Source organism: Staurois parvus, unplaced genomic scaffold, assembly GCF_062004578.1.
Source record: "Staurois parvus isolate SC_StPar_1 unplaced genomic scaffold, SC_StPar_1.0 ptg000596l, whole genome shotgun sequence".
Lineage (NCBI taxonomy): Eukaryota > Metazoa > Chordata > Amphibia > Anura > Ranidae > Staurois > Staurois parvus.
In genome coordinates this window covers 1,889,426-1,913,154 of record NW_028318392.1, presented here as the reverse complement: position 1 = coordinate 1,913,154, position 23,729 = coordinate 1,889,426, and the positions used below count along the sequence as shown (strand labels likewise).

The 23,729-nt window shown below is 42.3% G+C and overlaps 1 protein-coding gene across 2 annotated transcripts in view; it reads right to left on the bottom strand.

Moving 5' to 3' along the window:
* The window catches only part of LOC149449914 (cytochrome P450 2J2-like), a 52,209-nt gene extending 31,121 nt beyond the window's left edge, over nucleotides 1–21,088 (bottom strand). The window contains exon 1 of one of the 2 annotated variants that reach the window (XM_089692597.1): nucleotides 20,955–21,088. In XM_089692597.1, coding sequence (XP_089548723.1) covers nucleotides 20,955–20,990 — 36 coding nt within the window. In that variant the 5' untranslated portion in view covers nucleotides 20,991–21,088. Of the gene's footprint in view, nucleotides 1–8,986; nucleotides 9,222–20,954 lie in introns of those variants that run through there. The other variant, XM_089692596.1, reaches the window with a different exon arrangement.
* Between the last annotated feature and the right edge of the window lie 2,641 nt (nucleotides 21,089–23,729).

Here is a 23,729-nt window from a genome sequence, read left to right as displayed (position 1 = left end):
ATACCTCTGGGAGATCACTAAACCTGAGAGGGTAGATGGGGTCTTAAGAGGACAAGCACCTATAGCTAACCATGCCAGGGGACACAGTGCATCTGGGCTACAGATCCCAGACAGTGCAGCATGCCACTAAAACAACATAGTATCCCTCATCTAACCCCCCATGATGCAGAGAAACCAGGGTAACAGGATACACACCCTGCTACAAAACGCCCCAACCATCTCAGGGGTGGGGATGATAGAGGAGAGCAAGCCTGGTGGGGGCAGGAGAACCTCATAGGGACCGACCACCCCATGGAGTACCCACGCCCCTCACGCATCTGGGGAGTGAGAGGGGGCATCTATTTACTAATCCATAGAGCGTGCGGGTAACACTCCCATGACAGATCCTCCTCTCCACCAAAGTGGGGGGGGGCTGTAGGCCCCTATACTGTGGCACAGACTATAGGCACCTGGTCATATGTGTCCCTGTGACACATTTAACTCGCTGGCCACCCTGGTCCAGGATGGGGCATTGTTGCAGCCAACCAAGCATGGAGCTAGCCAGACTGCGGTTCCCACTGGATCTAGATTATCCAGACCATCGCCCAGCCCGACTGTTGATAGAAGATCTCCACAGGAAATAAGAACATTCCAGGGAAAAAAGAAAAGGAAAAAAGCAATGGGACCACAGGTCCCAGCAAAAAACATTGCGTCCATACTTCTGAAGACACTAGGCAGAAATGACTGTAGGCCTATAGCAGTGAGGGGATTTTATGCTCAGAGAGGACTGCCCATAGGAGGTGCCAGGGGGGTTCTGTCTAGTGTCCTACTCCTGTAGGTGGGGCTATAAAACCTTGTTTGGTTATGGATAAAGAAAAAGAAGCTGTATCCGTCAATGGCCCTAATGTTGGGCTTCACATGAATGCATGAATGTGGCCCCATCTGATCCAAGGCATCGTTGAGTGTATAAGAAGGAAGAGAGAGTAAAAGCCCCAGGTGCATGGGCGAGTTGCCCATAAGTGGCTCTGTCTGCTCTCTTCCTCCTCACAGGGCAGATTGATAGCAGCAGGAGCCATTGGCTCCTGCTGCTGTCAATCAAATCCTATCATGAGGAAGTGGGGTGCCGGGCCAAGCCCCACTGTCTGTGTCTATAGACACAGGTAGTGAGGCTCAGGAGAAAGCCTGCACAAGTGCCCCCATAGCAAGCAAATTCCTGTGGGGGCATTCAGCAGGGAGGAGGTGCCAGGAGTGCCACTGGGGGACCCCAGAAGAGGAGGATCGAGGCTTCTCTGTGCAAAACAATTGCACAAAGCTGGTACGTGTAACATGTTTGTTTGGTTTGCAATCACTTTAAAGCTCAACTTATGGAAAATTAAAACTCCACCCTTGCAGTGAGGTCCCTCAGTTAGACGGGAGATTAAATTTACTGCTCAGGAGCCATGGTGAGAAGAGATATGCGCAGTTTCTTTCTCGTTCATTAAGGGACACAGGATTCCGAGAACAATTGGGTTATACTGCTGCCTAAAGGAAGACACTGGCAAGCAAAAAAACAGTTTTCAGCCTCTCCCACTCTCAGCATAGCTAAACATTTTGCTAGTGTCCTAGAAGGATGGACATCTTTTCTTTATTGAGAAAAGATTACCTATTTTTACAAGTCACTTTCTATTTTTGAGATTATTTCAGACCAATGGCCTCTGTGATAAAGCCCCTGGTAGGTGGGGTGAAACGCATCAGAAAACGTGGCCACAGCGGCAGCTAAGGCTATCCCAAATACCTGACTCCTGGGGTCAGTTGAGTGCCATCCATCTCTTTCACCAAACTACCAATAGCCTTCCAGTTATTGGTTAAGACTTTAGTATAGGGTGTCTCTTATGTAGCTCCTCCTGAGCAAAAGCCTTTGACTTCATAGTGTTTAGATTTGGTTCTAGTGGCACTTCATAAATCTCCTTTTGAAAGGCGATATTCCCCATTCCACTCTCATTCACAAGGTTGTGTTCCTTGCTGCCATCAGATGAGATGGCAAGGTGTGTGTCTGCATTGGCAGTCTCGTTCTGTAAAGAACTATTGCTGATCCTATCCAAGAACAAGGTGGTGTTTTTGTAGGATAATTAGTCAATTAAGACAGCAATCCTCATGTTATACTTCTTAGTGCAACTAGAAAAAATTCCATTAATATTGGTGCAAATAACGAAATCTTAACCCATGCAAAAACAGTGACTCTATCACTCTATAAGTAAATAAATCAATATTCAAAAATAAATGTTCAAAGAAATTGCCAATAAATATACATTGTGAAAAATAAATATATATATTCCTCCAAAATTCTTCTTATTAAACCTTCTGGGTTGTATAACCAAACACCACGTGAAATCCACCACCAAACAAATTAAATACAGTCACCAGAGCACCATGCTGGTAAAGTTATAAACCAGCTGAAAGCGCTTTGGCTCTGGGAGCAACGATCTGCAGAGGCACAGGCTGATTATTGCAACTCCTTAATTTGGATCTTCATGTACTCAAATTGGACCATAAAGGAAAGGAAGAGGAATCTACATAGTGTAAATCCATTCAGGAATTTTATTGCGTTAAAAGCTTTATATACACTCACATTGAAAAGTGTCACAGCCGACACAAGCATATATCACATAAAACAATGTTTGTAATAGGTTTGCTCCGGTCACAATCTGACATCGGCAGCTCACCCATACGTGGTGACGTCACCTCCGAGACTCTGCCCTATGCATTTTGTCATCTGACGTCCTCCAGGAGCAAAACCTATTTTTGTAGCCCAGTGGATAGCACTACTCAAAGTATGAGCCAATCTTTGGCATGGCGGAGACACTTCTGGTAAATGTGTCAATTGAATGCCAGCAATCTGAGCTACCTTAGTGGATGCCTGTTGCCAAAGTGGCCTAAGTGCCTTACAGCTCCAAATATGCAAAGATGCGTTCCTCTATCCAGACAGCCCCAAAAGCAGGCTTCCACCACCAGGGGAAAGGTCTTATGTAACTTAGTTGGGGTAAAATATTTTCGTATGAACTTTAACAACCGTCTCCTGCTATGGAGAGTGTGCATTTGTGCATATAAGAGAGCATATCCAACCAATCCTATGAAGAGAACTCCTGACCAATCTCAACTTCCCAACTAGTTAATAGAAGATTTAGCAGGAAAACCCAGCCCACTAAGATATCTGTAGATTGTAGAGATAGTACCTTTATCCCTGGGTACTGAACTACATAACTGCTTAAAGTTGGAGCCTCAAACCCCTGCTCTCGGAGAAATCTGAGAGGTATAGAAGATATTTATAAAATTCAGAACTTGGGAGAGCATATTGATGTTGGAGAAAGGAAAATGAGCAGAAAGGAAGCTAGTGCAACAAATTCTCCAGGGTAACCAGATTACACACTATCCATCTAGAGAAGTCCAGATTTAGTGTGATATGCGGGGGAGAAGTATAAGGTGGTGTTGAGGCCTAGAGCCTCCTTCCTTCCTAAGATGGTATCAGCTTTTCACCTCAACCAATTGTTCTTTCTTCTCTATCTGTCAAATTCCAATACATCAGAAGGAAATTTCCTTTTACTGCCTGGATGTATTTTGTATTGGTTGGGTTTACTTCTCAGTTATTATTCAGTTAGAAAGACTGACTTTCATTTTGTCATTTTTGATGTTCCCTGTAAAGGAGAGTCAGCTTCTTATTTACCATTTCTTAGTGGCTAAGAAAGATCATTGTTTATGTTTATGGTCTTCCAGTTTATAAGCATATAACTTCTGTCCTTTCCTGTCAAGGTGCACATCAATAGTACAAGTGCCTCTTGGGCTTTTCAGCATCAAGAAACTGTTCCCAGCTCTTCAAGGCTTTCACCTGTTCACACATTTTACCAGGTGGATGTTCAAGCCTCATTTTATGACAACTTTGAGCATAGTCCTTCAGGTAACTTTTTTGCTGCACGCAGTCACCAGCTGTTACTGTTGCTCACCCATCAGTTGGACTGCTTTTGTATGTTCCAAATATCTCTGAATCCTGTGTCCCTTAATGAGCTAGAAATTAAATAGGATCGTTTTATGTACTGTAGAATCCATTTTTGGAGTTCATTAACGGGCACAGGTCCCACCAAATGTTATTTGTGATCTTACTCCTAGTATATCTTTTCTACCAAACTGAGGAATGCTGGGAGCAGGAGGGGTTATACCAGGCTGGAAACTTTTTTTTTAGTTTACAAGTATCCAAGTCCTCTTGTAGGTAGCAGTATACCTGATTGCCTTTGGATCCTGTGCTCCTTTATAACCCTAAAGGACTGATGACCAATGTCCAGTCTAAGCTCTGATAGGGACATGGTTGTGTAGAAAGAACTGGAAGCTGGGTAGGAGTAAAATTCTGAACAGCTTTTTATTAGAAATAAAAAAACACATACAGTGGGGATCGAAAATTTGGGCACCCCAGCCCAAAAAAAATTTGTATTAATGTGCATAAAGAAGCCAAGGAAAGATGGAAAAATCTCCAAAAGGCATCAAATTACAGATTAGACATTCTTATAATATGTGGATTCTGATGTAAGGGTTAAATCTCAAATCCTTTCCTTGTTCAGATATCTCTTCAGGAAAGTATGGAAAGAAAAAAGAAAAGAAAAGTGGACAGCGAGTGCCATCTGTTTAATGAACAATGGAGTATAAAGTAATTTTTGTACAAACAGGCGATAAAGCCTTGCATCTCATATGCAACAAAAACTGTTGCAGTTTTGAAGGAGTACAATTTGCGTCGGCACTATGAGACAAAACATGAACAAAGTTATTCCAAATTCACAGGAACACAGCGTTCAGAAAAATTTCAATTGATGCAACGCCATTTGTTTTCCCAAAAAGCTCTTTTTACACAAAAGAAAAGTGAAAATGAAGCTTTAACCAGGGCCAGTTACAAAGTAGCTTATGCATTGGCTAAAAGAGGAAAGCCATTCACTGATGAAGATCTCATAAAGGAGTATTTTATGGAAGCAGTGGAAGAGTTATGCCTAGAAAACGCAAATCTTTTCAAAGCTATAAGTCCTGCACCAAATACTGTTGCTCATAGAATTGAGGATATAGGAAGCAATATAGTTCATCAAATTGCAGAAAAAGCAAAAAATAAGCAGGTGCATTTGTAAGGGTGTGACGCATGAATAAATACTGATGTCCAATGTTAAACTATAATGTGCCTGTAATATGCTCTTTGGTCAGTAGATGGCAGCAAAGTACGAGAATCAAGTTTGCAGAGATGTTTACTAAGACAGAACCAATACTTATTTACCTTATAAAGTTTAATGAATGCTAATTTAGGGGTTGAGTAGGACCCTCAGAAGGGTCATAGTGAACTGTAAATACAGGTTTGAGGCTGCAATTAGGAAATTACTTACTGCATCACAAACCCTCTGGGAAGGGGAGGGGTTCCTGTGCTGAGGAGGAAGTGACAGGGAGTCTGGGTCTGGCTGATGTATGCTGAGGACGTCTGGAGAATCTGTGTGGGGCCTGGAAGAGGATTTACGGCTCACAGTGGAACCTGGCGACGGCACCTAAGGAAGATTCACCACAATGAGACCAGGAAACAAGTGACTGTATGGTCCGGTTCTGGAGTGGATCAAGAAAAAGCACCAAGAGCCTGCCAGGGAACTCTAAGTGCGGCTTTGCCGCAGCACATCGCACCACACATGGTCAATGACATTTTGGATATACCAGAAAGTTACAAGAGACACACTCCACTTTCCTTTGGATTACAAATAGTATTGCGCAATACTTCGGGTGCACCCCAACGTTATATCTTGCTCAGGAACATTCCGGCGCAGCCAGGCTGCTTTCTGGACATTGGGGAAAAGTCCGCAAGTACCGGGTTAGTGTTAGACAGTATTATTCTTACTGTATGGTTATGCGCTGTTATCATTCTGTTTACGTATGCTCAACTACATGATCACTATAACTGTTCAGTAAATGTAATTGTTTTAAAAGAACCGCTGTCTGTGTCTGTGGCACCGTGTACCCTCTGAATCTGTGGGCCCAGCCCTCGGTCTTCCTTCACATTCCCTTGCACTTGATGAATCAACTGATGTGTGTGATACATCACAACCTTTAGTGTTCATTGGTGGTGTTGACAGTGAATTTAATGTCACACAAGAATTGTCATCAATGTATAGTATGCACAGCACAGTAACTGTAGAAGACATCTTCAAAGAACTGCAAAAAACTGTGACAGAATATAACCTGGAGTGGAATAAACTGCAATGTGTGACAATTGATGGAGGAAAAAACATGTCTGGGGCAAAGAAAGGTTTTGTTGGACAAATCACAAAAGTTTGTGAGGTTGGTGGATTCTCACAGCCCATGTTTCTGCACTGCATTAAAGAAATTTGATTTGAACCTATTTATGCATTTCAGGTCATTCAGGGCAAAACTGATGCTGTTTGAAGGACAAGTGAAAGTTCATAATTTGGTTCTTTTCCCATGTTGTGAAAAATGTATTGAGGAAAGTGAAACAGTTTTCCTTCTTCATTTGCAACTGAAATCATTCAGGACTTACAAAAACAATTTCAGGTGCGCTTTTCTGATCTAGATGGGAAAGCAGATGAAATAAAACTGTTTCAAAATCCATTTGACTGCATTGTTGAAACACTCCCAAGTCAGTTTCAATTGGAAATTATTGACCTACAATCAGATGACATGCTGAAAGACAAATATAAAGAAGGAAATTTGATCGAATTTTATAAATCTTTGCAGCCTGAACAGTTTCCATATTTGAAGCAATTTGCTCGTAGACTTGTGTCAGTTTTCGGTACAACATACCTGTGTGAACAAACATTTTAAAAAATGAAGCATGTCAAGTCCAAATATCGACTAAATTTATCGGATCATCATTTGAAGACCATTTTAATAATTACCTCCTCAAGCTGGAAGCCTCATTTCAGTGAAATTTTGAAATCAAAACAATCAGCTCCACCATTCTCATTAAATTTGTCAAAGAACAGGAAGGTTATTGTTTTGTTCTCAATCATTTTATGCTGATTACAAAAAAGATTCACATTAAATTCACATTTATCTAAATTTTATTAATTCATTTAAAAATATTTTTTTTCTTCGGCCCGTGAATATTTGTAAAATCTACAATGTGGCCCTCGGGCTGAAAAGTTTGGAGACTCCTGGTTTAGAAGCAATTGGTGTTTTTGAGGAGTGGCTGGTCTGTACTCTTAGAGGATCTTGGCCAATCCCCAACAGGAGGCTTGGCAAGGGGGCAGGACAACTTTTAAGAGTAACTGAGCCTGCTCAGCAGGAGAGGGAAAGCCAGGTGAAAGATGTGAGAGAGGGAGAGATGCAGGAGCCTGTGGAGAGGGCCCAGAAGGGCTCATCTCCAGGCAGGGAGGGAGCGGCCCAGCTAGAAGGCCTCTGTAGTAGTCACTGACCCACCGGCAACACAGGAGAAGGACTGAGTAGACCTGCACCCCTGGGCCAAAAAGTGGGCAACTGGATTAGCTTTTTGTCCAGAACTGTTCACACTGCGGTGACAGGCACTGGATCCCTGCCCAGGAATTTACCCCGTACAGCTGGATGAAAAGAGGATAATTCTGGGGTCTGGGGGGGTACGTTTGGAGATGCTGGCTAGCTCTCCAGATGAAGTTTTCCTGTAAAGACTTGTACATAGTTGCTAAGAAGTTTGTCCTCTGTGGCCATTGGGCATCCCATACACCCCTTACCCCATACAAGTTCTAATTTCCCTAATAAAACTTCAAAACAAAGCTCAAGGACTGATGCAAGTCTGAAGGAAATACATGTTGCCTGGCTGTACAGGTCTATCGGTGGACCGAAACTTTAGCAACTCCTAAAGGGGTAGTGCTACATATGTTTTTCTCTTTGTGGATGTTCATGCAGTGGCACAACATTAGGGAAGCACATGAACTAAAACACACTAGGGCTCCATTTTCACATGCATAGATTTATGGCTTTTCAAAAGATAAATATTCTGGTAAATATACAAATTTACCTAACCAGACAACTTGTGCAAAAGATAATTGTTAAATGTTAAGGGCACTTTGATGGTAAGCCTCATCATATAAATCATTCCAATTGCTAAGTCTATATAGAAAATTGATCTCTCCTTTTTGGCTGGGCTGCAGTGTGGTTTTATGCCTTGCTTGAACTCACCATTTGTCAGGACCTCATTGGGGTATCTCATCTCAAGCATGGCTGAGATATGCAAAAAGCATGACCTTTCAGCTGAGCTACATATTTTATATGTTGTTATGGATAACCCAGCAGAAGCACTGGCAGTGACAACAGGTAGCTTATGTGAAAAGCTAGTGCAAGTCACCACTCTGCATGGGATAATGAAATGCTGTAGGGGTCTTGGACTGCTTTACAGCCAGCAGTGAAGGATCATATTGAGGTTGATTTACTAAAACTGGAGAGTGCAAAGTCTGGTGCTGCTCTGCATAGAAACCAATCAGCTTTCAGTTTTTTTTTTGTCAAAGCTTAATTGGACAACCTGAAGTTAAAAGCTGAATGGCTACCATGCACATTTGCACCAGATTTTGCACTCTCCAGTTTTAGTAAATCAACCCCATTGCGTTCTACTCCTCGCAAAACAAAGCAACACGTTTCATTGAGTGTTCTTTAGAGTGTTCCACATGTTCATAGAGTGTTCCACATGTGGATGGATACTCACATTTTATAGCAAAAGGAGATCAGTTGAGTAACATAAAGTCTCAAAGTCAAAAGTAGCTAAAATGTGGGCTGTTACAGAAATACAGATTGAACAGCATGATGCATTAGGAATATCATAGTATACTTAGAAATGGATCTACACACACTTTCAGATAGAACCAAATGTCATATTTATATGCATTAAACATAGTGCAATATGAAAAAATACATTTTTTTAAATCTAAAAGCAATCTTTTTACCTCTAACCTGCAACTGTAGAGTTTAATTAAACTCACACTTAATATGAATTTTTTGTTTACCTCCTATAGATTTATTCAGTACTGGCACATACCTGTCTAAGTGTCTCTGGTAGCAGCTGGAAGTTCAGTGCCCACAAATTTCCAATAAAGGGTAAAGGGATGGGCCCAGGAGGAAGGTTTCTTGCTGCCCATATGACTTTTAGATATTTGATAAATATGATACATCCCAAAAAGAGTAATACAAGCTTACAGAGATCCCACATTTCTGGCAGCTACTTGCAGTCTAACATGGACTATTAGACTATTAGACCTGGTTACAAACTGGTTTCTATGCACTATTTCCTTTCTATCAAATATTCACACCCGTCTCAGCATACCTGTTTTTCATTGTAATATATACACTTGTGGGTCCGTCCCACTGTTTGCTTATTTGGAAGTCTTTCGTTTAATTCATACAAAGGGAAATATGCACTTAACATGAACTTAAGTTGATACTAGACGGCTTCAGACTAGTATTACATCCCTATAATAGCTTTGGTTTTATTTACCTAGTAAGTTTTCAGTTTAAAAGAAAGTGATTATTTAAACAAGATATACATTTTTCAAGATGCACCTTCATTGAAAAGTATATATATATATATATATATATATATATATATTTATTTATTTATTTATTTTGTTATAAGTCCCCAAAATTGAACATTTATTGCTCTCTAAATACTAAGGTTGAAAATATATAGTTTAGCATGATTGTGCTACTCTTATAATATAAACAAAGCCACCAAATAAAATGATAAATCAATGTAAACGTCTAAGCATGTCAATGATAGAATATAATAAGTCTCTAGTAATTATCTGGCCACAAATTAATTTTAAGCTCTAGTGGTGCAGGCTACATTTTTGCTAATATTGTTTTTAGAGTAAATTGAAAATATTAAATCCCAGTAAGGGGGATACATTCCTTTAGGTAGCAATATGATAGGATGACGGGGGTACAGCCTCTGTCAGGTTTTTATTGCTGTCTGATCATATTTACCCTCACTTCAATTTTGAAAACAAAACTGATTTTAATGTAATATGTAGACACCAAAGTGGAAATGTTTGTACTGTAGCAGACTAAGGCTTCATGCACACTAGCAGCAAAAAAAAATTGCTGGAAAAAAGCTGTATAAAACACACTCAATATGAGCATTTTTCCCAGTATTTTTCCCTTTTGTGCACTGGTGTTTTACTGGCTTTTAGCAGTTTAGCTAGTTTTAAGGAGCAGGCCAGCAAGCTGTCAGCAGGGTTCACAGCTGACTGTAAAGAATATAATTGCCATAATTAAAATTTGATTAAAAAACCAGCATGGTGGTCCAACCCCAATCCATACCAGGCCCTTTGGGTCTGGTTTGGATTTTAGGGGGACCCACGCCAAAATTTAAAAAACAAATGGTATGGGGTCCTGCCCCAGACCAAATCCATATGGGACCCTTCAGTTTGGTATGGATTATGAGAGAAACCCCACATCAACATTTTTTAAAAATGTAATTGAATTTAAGTTAAAGCACAGTAAAGCAACATAAAGCAGATGCACATTTTAAGGGATGGGCAGAAGCAACTGGTGGTAAGGGCCAAGTCCTCTTTAGGCCACAATAGCAAATGGCAACAAAGAAAGGTATCCCTTGATGAATGAGAGCCAACTGCAGAAGGAGCAGTGATATGGCTTGGCCTGTAGAGGGTGGACAATGCAGTAGGCCCCTGTGACTGGGTTATTCTGTAGGTGTGTTTGCTAATAGGCCGGGTGAACTAGGTCTCAATATGTGCAACTTGTGAACAATGTCAGTAACTAAGTAGAGAATGACTGGCTTGAACAATGTCAGTGATAATTCAAATGGCTTGAGAATGGGAATCTCTCACCCAATCTGTGGCATCATTAACCTCCCTAGCGGTATGATTATTTCATATTTTTGGTGCTGAAAGCGGTACCATTATTTTGCATGGAAATATGTAGTTTTTTTATTGTAGGCTGTAATTTTTAGGAATAACTCACTGAAATCTGTCTGAACAAGATTCTAAATCATACATTTAATTCAATAATATAATCAAACCAAAAACACTGAAATTTGAAATATAGTTCGCACATCGCTGAGCAAAGTCGCAAAATTGTTTTCAGTGTCTGATGACGAATTTCTCCACGAATCATCACTCAATTCTGCAAGTGGTTCTGATTTACTATCGCTGTTCTCTAGCTGATCTAAACCCGATTTTGACCTAAAGGGATGCTTTTTGGGCGCCATGGACTTTTCTAAGTTTCCAGGCAGAAAGAACAATCAAAATGCAGACAGGGGACAGGACAAAGCACTAGGGACAAAATGTATGTGAAATGGGTTGAAACAGCAATGTTTTACTATGTAAAATCGTTTTGAAAAAAATTACATTTTTTTTAAATTTTCAAATTTCCCGCCGCCGGTGGCGCCCGTACGTCCCGACGTCACAGGGACCGGAACACAGGAGGCGGATGCCGGCATCAGCCAGAGGAGATGGCCGGGGACGCTGCAGGGGACACATCGCGGGAGCCAAGGACAAGGTAAGTGCTGCAGGGACTCCCTATGCAGCGCCGCATGGTAAGCCCGAGTGTAGCTTTGGGTTACCGCTTTTGGTATAGACATTTTACCCCGAGCTACACTCGGGAAAACCGCTAAGGAATTTAATGTAACTGGTAGTCTTTCTGTAGATGGAGGCTGCCAATGGTCCTGCGGTTCCTTCTTCCAAGATCCCTTCTGACAGCAGCACTTGAAACAGCCAACAAGGTGGTCTTCCAGACTTGTCGGCGGTCAGTGATTCCTCCCATTTCCTCCACTCTCTCACTTTTAGGCCTGGTTCCCATCCTCCAGCATTCCACACAGCCTTCTGCTTATACCCTCCTTCCAACTTCCCCAGCTCACTTCATTTCCAGGCTTCTGCATATATCTGCCTCCACCCACACACCAGCTCCTCTGGGAAGTGTAGTCTTTTAATCCGCTGTCTCACAGCAAAGTCCTGCGGTTTGCCTGCCAAGTCCATAAAGATTTTCACCAGTGTGTGTGCCACTGAGTTGCAGGACACTGCCACCTTGTGTCTCTTTTAACAAACTGCAGTCTGAATAATAGCAGGGTGTTACACATTCATGACATCACAATACACAGGAAGTGTAGCATTATTTTCAAACAGCTCTACCTTTTCATATTAAAATCAGTCTATAAGCTACAGGAAAGTGACTGCCTAGGATGAGATGATCACACCAGTCTTCTGCAGCTAGGATGAAACATTTCTGCAGTCTCCTCTCCTCCCAGTGATCAGACTGTAACTTTGTAACTTTATGAATCGTGCAGCAACAAGGGCTGATCTGTGCGAGCCATTTGTGAACACAGCCAAAAACTGTATAAGTTATCAGGATTCAGGACCAGGACTGTGTCATCTCCGCACAAGAAGTAGATGCTGTCCCTGCCTGAGCAAAGATACCATCATACTGCTGATGAGAAAAAACTACATGAAGACTTTGGGGTAGATTAACTAAAACTGGGGCACTCAGAATCTGGTGCAGCTGTGCATGGTGACCAATCAGCTTCTAACTTCAGCTTGTTCAGTTAAGCTTTGAAAATTAAACCTAGAAGCTGATTGGTTTCTATGCACAGCTACACCAGATTTTGCACTCTCCAGTTTTAGGAAATAAACCCCATTGCACAAGGGAATACTGTAATCTCTCGGAATAGTTATAAATGCCTGTAAAAATAACATATATGTATTACTTAGCATGCATGCATCTAACATGACAGAATATATCTAATGTCAGACTCCCTTTATTCCAGGGTATGAAAGTCATATCAAGCAATCAGATTTCACTTGTTATCAGTTTAGTAGGTTCAAATTCAAACTGATGAAAAAAATCTGCTTAGATGCTGTGAGTTTCTACGATTTTCACATCACTACCTTATTAGATAAATACTTATATATTGCACATATCCAACAATGTTATGTAGGGAATAATACACCTATTTGACTTCACAGCAAAGCTTTTCAGAATACCATGGCATTTTTTTCACTGGCACAAGCGCTTGTTCTCATAACTGGTACACCCTGTCAATTCATCATTCAGTCAGTTTGTATGACTATAGATACAGTGAAATAGGAGTCTACAGATTGGTTCCTGGTAAGTTACAATAAAAAAGGGGTCATGTTTTTTCTGCATTGAAATGTAATATGTAGAAAGAGAATTGCTTTGCAGAACTTCATTTAACACCGTAATCTGGTAAACCCTATCTATGAAAGCACAGGTGTAAATTAGATAGGCTTCTGAAAAGATAAATCTGTATTTATCTATCTAGTTTAACTAATATATATTGTTGTAAACAATGCTTATTATGCTTTGTAAAATACCACAAATTCAGCTGCTTGGGAGAATCATTCAAGCATGTAACTACAGGGAATGCAGAAGGTACAACCATCCCCAGGTGTATGAGGTTAGGGGCCCAAGCCATTTCTTTCGTTCATTCACCTCTCTTTTTGTACTCTGATATTTGTAGCCTGAGCATCTAGAGTAGACGTTAATGTGCAATCTAATGCAATACCCATGAATGTGTGTGAATTGGCCCCAAAGCGTTTGCACAAGACATGAAGAGTCATGATTTAGGCCCAGTACCAGAGCCCTACACTTTCAACTTTATGTAAAAAACGTCAGTAAACATGCCTTTTGGACATGATAGGACTGAACCTGGCAGTGTCATTTTGAGCATGGATCATGCACGCAGGTTAATACATTATGCTATCCCTCAGTAAGACCCACTTAAATAGGCTGACAGCACACCTTAACACACTGAAAAATGGAACTGACCCTTTTCTTAAATGCAGTGCAGTATAGGCAGGTGCAGTCTGTTTTCTCTACTGTTGGTGGCGCTCAATCTGAGTGATACCACAGCCTGGAGAGGAAATCAAGGGAAATATGGTTTCTCTATGGTATCCTCGGTCAATGGAGCAGCATTCCGGTTGGCTATGCTGCAGTCACGTAACCCTTGGAGGCCATCTTGGGTCATCAGGGTCTCTATCAGTCCCTTCCCCCTGGTTTTGGCATGCATTTCTGTGAGTGGCTAGTCTAGGAAGAGAGACCCCGCTTGCTAGGAAAAGTACCTAGCAGTAGGGAAAGGTTCCATGTGAGAAGAGACAGACTAGAGACTTGCTATTCAGAAAGAAGCCATCCCGCTTGGGAACGGACTGATCAGGCCACATTCCTACCTCTGAGACAGACGCTGTCTTCTCAGACACATCTTTGAACTGCACTGAACTGTGAGTTGTTCCCTAAGCAGCGCCCTCCTGCCAGGGTGTTTATACCATTGACATTCTACTTAATACAAATTTCAAGTTTACTGCAACCAGACTCTGCGTGTTCACTACTGTTGCACCATGCTGCACTTCCCCAAACTTAGCTGCAGTCAGCTTTGGCTTTAGCTTAGCAGAATGAGAAGAGAGGCTGGAGAGTGCTGTTCACCTGTACTAGGTTCCGGTCCGGCTAGTGGTGGAGTTGGCTATTAACGCTTTAGAGGATGATGCCCCAAAAGCAATGAATACACTGTCTGAATTGGTAAGGGCCATTGTGGAAGAGATTGTGGCACACATTGGAGGGCCTCTTCGGCCTCTTTTATACGGCTACCAGAGCTGAGGCAGAGATTCTTCCTCAGGAAACAGCAGGAGGATGAGAATATTACCTATTATGTGGTGGATATGCAGAACCTCTGGAGACATCTAGAGAAATAGTGCGTGACTGTGCTGACATAGCTGACTATGACCACATACTGAAAGATCAATTTATAGTAGGCCTAAAGCATGACCCAGTCCAGAGAGCACTACATTAGAAGTTTAAAGCACAACCTACAACAACCTTCCAAGATGTGGTGGTAAACAAGGTTGCTCGAGAACAAGAAGAGACAGATGTAACTGTTGCAGGGATCAAAAAGTATGAACTTCTATACCTCTAGGAGGAGGCCCTGGCACCCTCACCACTGTCAGCCCTGCAAACTGCACTGGAAGAATTAGCTCAGGATGGCCAGTGGACCCATAGCTCTGGCTTGTAAGCAGTGTGGTTTAGAGTACTTCAGGTCTTTGAAGCTCAAGGAAAGGCAGCACAGAAACAGCTGGAACAAGTGGGGGTGGTTATGTATGCCTGCTAAACAGAAGCTACTGTTAGCACCCCTAATGGAGGTAGTTTGTCCCCCTCCCAACCAAACACTACAGGGAGTCACAGTTATGGCTGAAACCTGCAAAGGCACAGTGACATCTGGGGAATGACTGGTGTGCCAAACCATGTCCAAGGTCCACTGGGGACGAGTCTCAGTGCAACTCACAGCCTGGGCACAGCTCCCATTGCACTGCCCAGACACCCATTGTTGCTGAGCTATATGCTGTTTCTCACCACTGCATCATCAAGCCCCAACTGGGGGTGGAAACTGTGTGTGCCCCCCTACAGGCAGCTATGGTGTCCTGGGACAAGGCCCAATACAAGTCACTACTAGGTTATCTGGACATCCCTTTTAAAGGCTTTCCCCTACCACAACAGAGACTGCTCCACCAACTGTTGGAGAAACATCTCCTAGTGTTTGCCACTACTCCATAGGATTACAGGTTCACCTAAGACATATTGACCATCTAATTAACACAGGTGATACTCTGCCCATCATAGAGCGGTACCACCATATTTCCCCAGATCTGTGCCAGGACAGTACTTGCTGTATAATATGTTGCAAGGTGGGGTGATTCAGAAGAGTCACAGTCCTTGAACCGCCCCCATCATCCTGGTATGCAAGAAAGACAGTGACATGCGGTTCTATGTAGACTATCGTGAGCTCAATACCTATACCCACAGGGATGCCTATCCATTGCCTCAGGTGAAAGAGTCCATAATGGCATTAGGACCAGCAAAGTTCTTCTCAACCCTAGATCTGGCTAGCAGATACTGGTAAGTCCCGATCTGGGACCAGGACCGAGAGAACTGTTTCAGTTTAATCAGATGCCCTTTGGCCTCAGCAATGCCCCCAGTACCTTCAAATGCTTAATTAAAAGATATCTTGGAGATTTCAACTTTGAGACTGTGCTAATCTATCTCATTGACATCATATTTTCCAAGACATTTAAGGACCATGTCAAACATCTGAACCAAGTGTTTGTGAAAAACATGAAATGCACCCAAGGTGGTAAGCTGGAGCCTAAATGGGAGCGCACCCCGTACCAGGTGATGGGGAAACCTTTCCCACCTATCCCTGTCTATGACCTAGCCTCTGAAGGCCCAACACCATAAAGAAACAACTGCATCAAAACATGCAGAGCTTGTGTATTGGATGGTGTGTGCTCCAAGAGGCGGACGATTCTTTGCCACCTGTGGCAATACTTGAAGATGAACCTTTGCCAAGTCAAGACAACCGTCGCCCTGTGCGGCCTAATTGTGGGCAACTACCTGCAAGATACTCTGATTTTGTTGTTTATCTGTATTTGTTGGTTCCATCCTGAACCTGTTTTATTGCACTTTTGTTGCCATTTTATTGTGTTACAATGATTAAGATAGCATCTGTTAAAGAGTGGGGAATGTAGACAGGTGCAGTCTGTTTTCTCCACTGTGGGTGGTGCTCAATCTGAGTGGCACCACAGCCTGGAGAGAAAGTCAAGGGAAACATGGCTTTTCTATTGTTTCCTAGGTCAATGGATTAGTGTTCCGGTTGGCTACACTGCAGCCATGTGACCCATGGTGGCCATCTTGGGTCAGCAGGGTTTATATAAGTCCCTGCCCCTGGGTTTTGGCATGCATTTCTGCGAGTGACTAGTGCAGGGAGAGAGAACCCACGTGCTAGGGAAAGTACTTAGTGGTAGGGAAAGGTTCCAGGCGAAAAGGGACAGACTAGGGACTTGCTATTCAGAAAGAAGCCATCCCGTTTGGGGCCGGACAGGCCAGGCCACATTCCCACCTCTGATACAGATGTTGTCGCCATCTCTCCTCAACCACATCTTTGAACTGCAATGAACTGTAATTTGTTCCCTAAGTGGTGCCCTCCAGCTAGGGTATTTATGCCATTGACATTCTGCTTAATAAAAATTTCAAGTTTACCGCAACTCTATGAGGACTCTATGAGGTTTATTTACTAAAGTTGGAGAGTGCAAAATTAGACTTACTTCTGTATAGAAACCAGTCAGCTTTCTAACCTCAGCTTGTTCAATTAAGCATTGGCAATAAAACCTGGAAGCTGATTGGTTCCTATGCAGAAGTGAACCTAATTTTGCACTCTTCAGCTTTAGTACATATGTGTTCACTACTGCCGCACCACACTGCACCTCTTCACAGGCGTATGTGTTGTGCTCTGCAGTGCAGGTGCATTGCCTGATGCTGTAATAGTGAATTAGGGTGTCATTCAAAATTAATTAGACTGCAATGCAACATGACTTGTACACTGCAATACACTGTGGTATAATGTGCGTATTACCACACACTACCACAACGAGAAGATAGGAATAGACCTTTAGAATATTTGTTAGGTTTTTAGTGCTGCCTATGCTGGAGAGATTTCCTTTCCTCTTCTTGTGTCTCCAGATAGGAAGTGGTAGGTAATCTCTGCTGTTGAGAAAGGGGCAGTAGTTAAAAGCTTGCAGAAGTTCTGATGCTTTGACAAATTACTCAAACCATATGTTGTTTTGTCTGGAATGCTACTTTAGCTAGATATTAGCATTTGTCTTCATAAGATTAAAAACAGGGGACTACCTCTCCGTTGTCAACAAGTCACTAAAGCGCTGGGATCTTCCATCAATGAAAGAAACACTCAACCAGTTTTGTGACTCTTTCATCATTTCAATATGAAGAATTGAGTGTTATTCACAAGCAGAAGAAAATCAATGTTTGGCAAAGAAACCTATCACCCACTGAACAAGTCAGAAATTGGCTGATAGTTACAAGAAATACTTGAACCAGGAGCATCCATTGTGAGTACCTAGGAATTTATAAGGGATGTTTTCTGAAAGCAGTGCGCCTGTGTGCAAGATTTGGGGAGGGTCATTGCTCATAACTCCACCCAAATAAGGGCTACATATATTGTAGAGTACACTTACACAAAATGTTTACTTTCCATCTGCTAGAACTAGGAGTTAGGTTAGAGTGTGTGTAGTAGGTTGAATGTGAATGGAACAGTTAGTTAGCATGTAAAGTGCTCAAATCCCACCTGTTTTTAAAAGGACAGAATGAATGAATGAATGAATGAAAGGATCTGCAATGTGAAAGAAAAAGATGCAATAGAGAACTTTAACCGCCAAGCTCTGCATATGAAGACAGAGGAGGAAATGGTTAATCATGAACTGTTTACTGATCCCCACAGGGGGAATTTTATGAGCAGATAGCAGTAACAACTAAAAAGAGCTTCATTTCTCTACTGGCCAATCTGTATGGGGATCACACTGATCTCAGTTAGAGGAAACCTTGCCTTTTTCCTGAAAAAATTAAGCCTTGATGAGAATATTGGACGAATGATCATCAGGTTTTTTTAAATGAACAAAATTGAAAACGAATAAGTTACTAGTTATGAAAATGCTCGTAAAACAGATTACAACTTCCTGCGATGATGTAATGTATTATATTGTAATGTATTCTTTCATTTCCAAGCATGCGCATACTTGTTCACTCGATTTTTTTACAGATGAATACAGTACTGATTAAACACAAATCATTGGTTCTATTATTTTACGAGAAAAATGTACATGCTTGACCCTTCAGATAATTTCGTATGAACTGTCGTGATCAAACACCTAAAGTGGCTGCATATTCTTCTGCCCTGCTGCATAACATCTTAAAAGGTGGGTTACCGAGCAAGGTTCATGATATACAGCTGTGCTCAAAAGCTTAAATTCCCTGGAAGAAATCGTGAAATTTTGGCATTGATATTGAAAATATGACTGATCATGCCAAAAAATTGTCTTTTATTTAAGGACAGTGATGATATTAAGCCATTTATTATCATACCCCATAACGTTTGGCCTTTGTACAGACCCAGGATGAAACACACAGGTTATATGGCAATTATTGGTTGATTTCTCACATCTGTGGCTTTTTAAATTGCAATTAGTGTCTGTGTATAAATAGTCCATGAGTTTGATCGTTCTCACATGGATGCACTGAGCAGGCTAGATACTGAGCCATGGGGAGCAGAAAAGAACTGTCAAAAGACCTGTGTAACAAGGCAATGGAACTTTATAAATATGCAAAAGGATTTAAAAAGATATCCAATGGAATATGCTAGTCAGTACTGTGCATTCACTATTAAGAAGTGAAAAATTCAAGGATCTCTTGATACCAAGCCGAGGTCAGGTAACCAAAAAAGATTGCAGCCACAGTTGCCAGAAGAATTGTTCAGGATACAAAGAAGAACCCATAGGTAACCTCAGGATAAATACAGGCTGCTCTGGAAAAAGACAGTGCGGTTGTTTCAAGGAGCACAATACCACGATACTTTAACAAAAATGAGCTGCATGATTGAGTTGCCAGAAAAAGCCTTTACTGGGCCAATGCCACAATAAAGCCTGGTTACAATATGCCTGACAACACCTTGACACGCCTCACAGCTTCTGGCACACTGTAATCTGGAGTGACAAGACCAAAATAGAACTCTATGGTCACAGCCATAAACGCTATGTTTGGAGAGGGATCAACAAGGCATATAGTGACAAGAATTCTATCTCCTCTGTGAATCATGGTGGTGTGTGATGTTTTGGGGGTATGTGAGCTTTAAAGGCATGGGGAATCTTGTGAAAATTAATGGCAAGATGAATGCAGCATGTTCTCAGAAAATATTGGCAGACAATGTGCATTCTTCTGCACAAAAGTGGCACATTGGACGCTCTTAGAATTTCCAGCACAACAATGATCCTAAGCACAAGGCCAAGTTGACCCTCCAGTGATTACAGCAAAAAAATGAAGATTCTGGAGCGGCCATCACAGTCTCCTGACCTTAATATCATTGAACCACCCTGGGAAGATCTCAAACATGTGGTTCATGCAAGATGACCAAAGACTTCGCATGTTGCTATGTTTTGTTTTTTGATTGGGCTATTCTGTCATGACCTACAGTTGAAAATGAATCTCATAAGAAATAAATGTGTTTTGTCTTTAAAAATAGTACATACTGTATATTACCAATTCTCCAAAGGTATGCAAACTTTTAAGGACAACTGTATGCTAGACATGGCATGTATGTGAACTTTCCCTACCAAAGGAAAGTTGGTTGGTGTCATTGTCACACACAACTTGGCCTGGCAAAAGCTGGAGTGAGGTCACCCAACTCTCAACTTGCATGTAGTGCTGGCTGGTGACTCTTTCCATGTTCCCCTACTCATTGGGTGCCAAGTGTGGGTCACATGGGAGGCCTACCCTGGTGTGATTTTTTTCCGGGCTAGGCACCCTGAACAGGGTCACTCGCCTTACACATAGGTTACCTTTACTGTGTCAATGCCCCAGGACAAGGCAGGGGTCGCTTTCAAGGATAACTCAACCTTAAGGTGGACCTCCAACTTTAGAGATGGTGGCTGTACACTGTGTACTTTTGTACAACTGTTCTCCAGTTAACTCTCTCATCATCCTATCCCTCTCCACCTGTCCAGTGTATCTCTGCTACTTCACACCCAGTAACAAAATGGAGTTCTGCAGAGCACCTAGTGTGGACCCCATGCGTGTTCTTTCTTTTCTGTACTCATGCACAGGCCAGGAACCCCTGCGGTGCTGATCTGCTCCTGTTGCTATGGGAGATGGACTGCTTACAGGGGAAGTGCTGACAACTCCCTTGCCACAAGAGGCTGTCCTACCTGTCATAGACTGCTTGGTAAACCTTCGCTACTCTTGATAACCACTTGCTTTACTCTGCACCGTGTTACTCCTGCAGTTCTGTCTTCATACCCCAATGTGCTTTACTGACCCACACTGTAAATTCTGTGTGGTGTGGCTACTTGCATACACCCCTTAAGTAACTTCAGACCAGGCAAAGCAAGTTTCAAAAGCTACACTGAAATCTCTCTGCCCCAGCATACCTGCACAGGCAAGAATCCATGCTTGGTTTTGTCCATCTTGGCAGTATCCAGCAATTGGTGTCTTCAGGTCCCAGCAATACCCCTACATGATGGATGTGACAGCAGGCAAGCTTGTTCTCCGAGGTGAAACTGCTCCGCCTTCTCTCTTCTCTGTAAGCAGCTGGAGATTACGTAGTGAGGCTTGTCTGTGTCTTTCTTTCTTTCCTTCCCATGCAGCAGATTGTGTGTCTCGGCAAAGCCCTCCCCTCTTTTATTTACAGCATAGGGAGATATGCAGAGCTCAGCAAAAAGTGCAGGAAGCCAGGTTAACTGTTTTCTATCCAGCTGGGACAGCAGCTGTCTCACTAACCAGCATTTCAACCTGCTTAAATGCATGTCCCTGAAGAGCTTCCGGAAATAGAAAACCATGACAGCATTTTTTCTAGGGTGCTGGGGGTTGGGGGGGAATAGTGGTTCTGAGGAGTCACCATCATCATGGTGCAGGAAAAGACCAGCTTCAACACTGTGCCCCATCCTGCATTCTTCTCACCACCAACCAATTTTCCCAGTGGATGGTGAATGAGATGTAACATTCCTAGACCATGTGTCTGTGGCCATGTGGGCCCTGCTACTGACCATGTGGTCCAATGAGACTGAGATATTACCTTGCACATGTTGGTGGAAGGCACGCATAGCCTTCTGGACATAAAAGCTGCAGCTGGGCACCTGCCACTGGGGCGAAGCCCAGGCCAAAAAACCATGTAGGAGGGGTCCGACTCCACCAGTTGGAATAGGAGCAGCTGTAAGGCTCCATGCACACTAGCATTTTTTTAAGCTCTTAGAAGCTGTTATTAGCATTTTTCTTTCTGCTCTTAGAAGCTAAATAGTGTTATCCTATGTTTTCATGCATGCTACTTTAGGCTATTAGCATTTTTTGAGCTTCAGCATCTAGGAGCAGAAAAGAAAATTGTTATTGTAGAGTTTTTTGGAGTGTTTTTTCAACAGAAAAAAAAACCCTAAACGCTGCAGAAGCCTACTAAAACGCTACTAAAATGCTCCTAACAACTTTTTTATAGCTTTTTATTTTCCTCAACATGTACTGTAAAACTCTAATAAAACACTAACGCTCTTAAACGCTCCTAAATGCTTCTGAATGCTACTAAAATGCTATTACCAGCGTTTTTTATCCAGTGTTTTTTTAACTAAAAAGAAAAAATGCTAGTGCACATGGAGCCTAAAATCAGCTGTTTTGCCAAGTTGACACTGAAACACATGGGCATGGGGGTGATTAGGGGAAATAGTTTTCCTGCACTCCAGCTGCAGTAGAACAGACACCTTACATTGACATTAACTCCTAAAGCCCTTGTCATACTTCCCTCTCAGGGTATGGAGGGGATAGAAACTGAGGAATAAGAAAGAAGAGGAGCACAGACAGGGCCACGGGTGGGCAGAAGAGGTGTCTGACTTGAGTACTTTAGCAGGAGAGAGTGCAAAAAGTGAACTGAATTAGTCCACAGCCCATGGAATGGACAGGAAGGGCACACGTTGACAATTTTACTGTGGGTACTAAAGGACCTTGTACCAACAATGTATTTGAGTCTTTTGCTGCCAAGCGGCATCAACTACCCTCGTGACCTTCCAGTCCTCCTTTAAATTTTCTTGGAGCGATAAAAGTCTGGAATATCTAGGTATACGACTAATCCCTAATTACTCTGACATATACTCGGCCAATTGTACCTCTGCCATTCGTAGCCTTAAAACTTTAATATCTTCCTAGTCCTGACACCCCCTCTCCTGGATGGGGCATATCAATTCCATTATAATTATAATCTTACCAAAACTGCTATACTTCTTCCATACCCTCCCATATCCAGTTTCTTCTTTCGTCATTATATCTCTTCAAAATCACACTATGTCCTTTATCTGGCAGAACCATAAGCCCAGAATTCTCAAATGCACTATGTTTGTACACAGAGGACAGGGGGCCTAGGTGATGTACCCAACTTCCTAAAATATTTTCAAGCCACTCAAATTACACCACTAGTGGCCCTATATGCAGGCAGTGAGATCCCTCTGTGGGTTGAACTGGAAGCACACTATATAACCCCCCAAACATAAAATCACTACCATGGACTCCCTCTAACTCCCGTTCACCTTCGCTTAACCCTTTGAGACATACTTTAAGAGTCTGGGACGCCTTGAAATAAGTAAGTTACTTTCCCTGCAACTTCCCTTACTCCCTGTCATAGGCAATCTCCATTTTTTACCAGGTTTAGAATCCCCATCCCCTTCTTTTGGTGAACCACATATAAATTCACCACAATTAATTCTCTCAAGGAACGAGGGTCTGTCTTGTCCTGGGTGGTTCAATTTAAGGCTTCCCCTTGGAACTGTTTTTGCCAGCTCAGGCATTGAACTATGTCACTTTTTCGGGACAAAGACCTGCTTACTACACTAACCATCTTCGAACACACATGCCGCTACACCCCCCTGGCATCTAAACGCATCACTAAAGTTTATTCTCTACTTAACCAACTGCTTTCCCCCTCCATACATACTTACATAACAAGGTGGGAAGAGGACTTGAGGGCCCACAAATCGGAATAAGACTGGTAAGCTGTATGCTCTGTAGTCACCACTTACACTGTTAACATTTCCACTCTTGAATCGGTTTACAAGGTACTCACTAGGTGGTATTTAGTACACTCCAAGCTGGCTCATATGTTCCCTGAACATTTGGGTCTGTGATATGGAGGATGTCAGGTTACCAGAGGTGCCCAATGTTGGGTCGCTTTT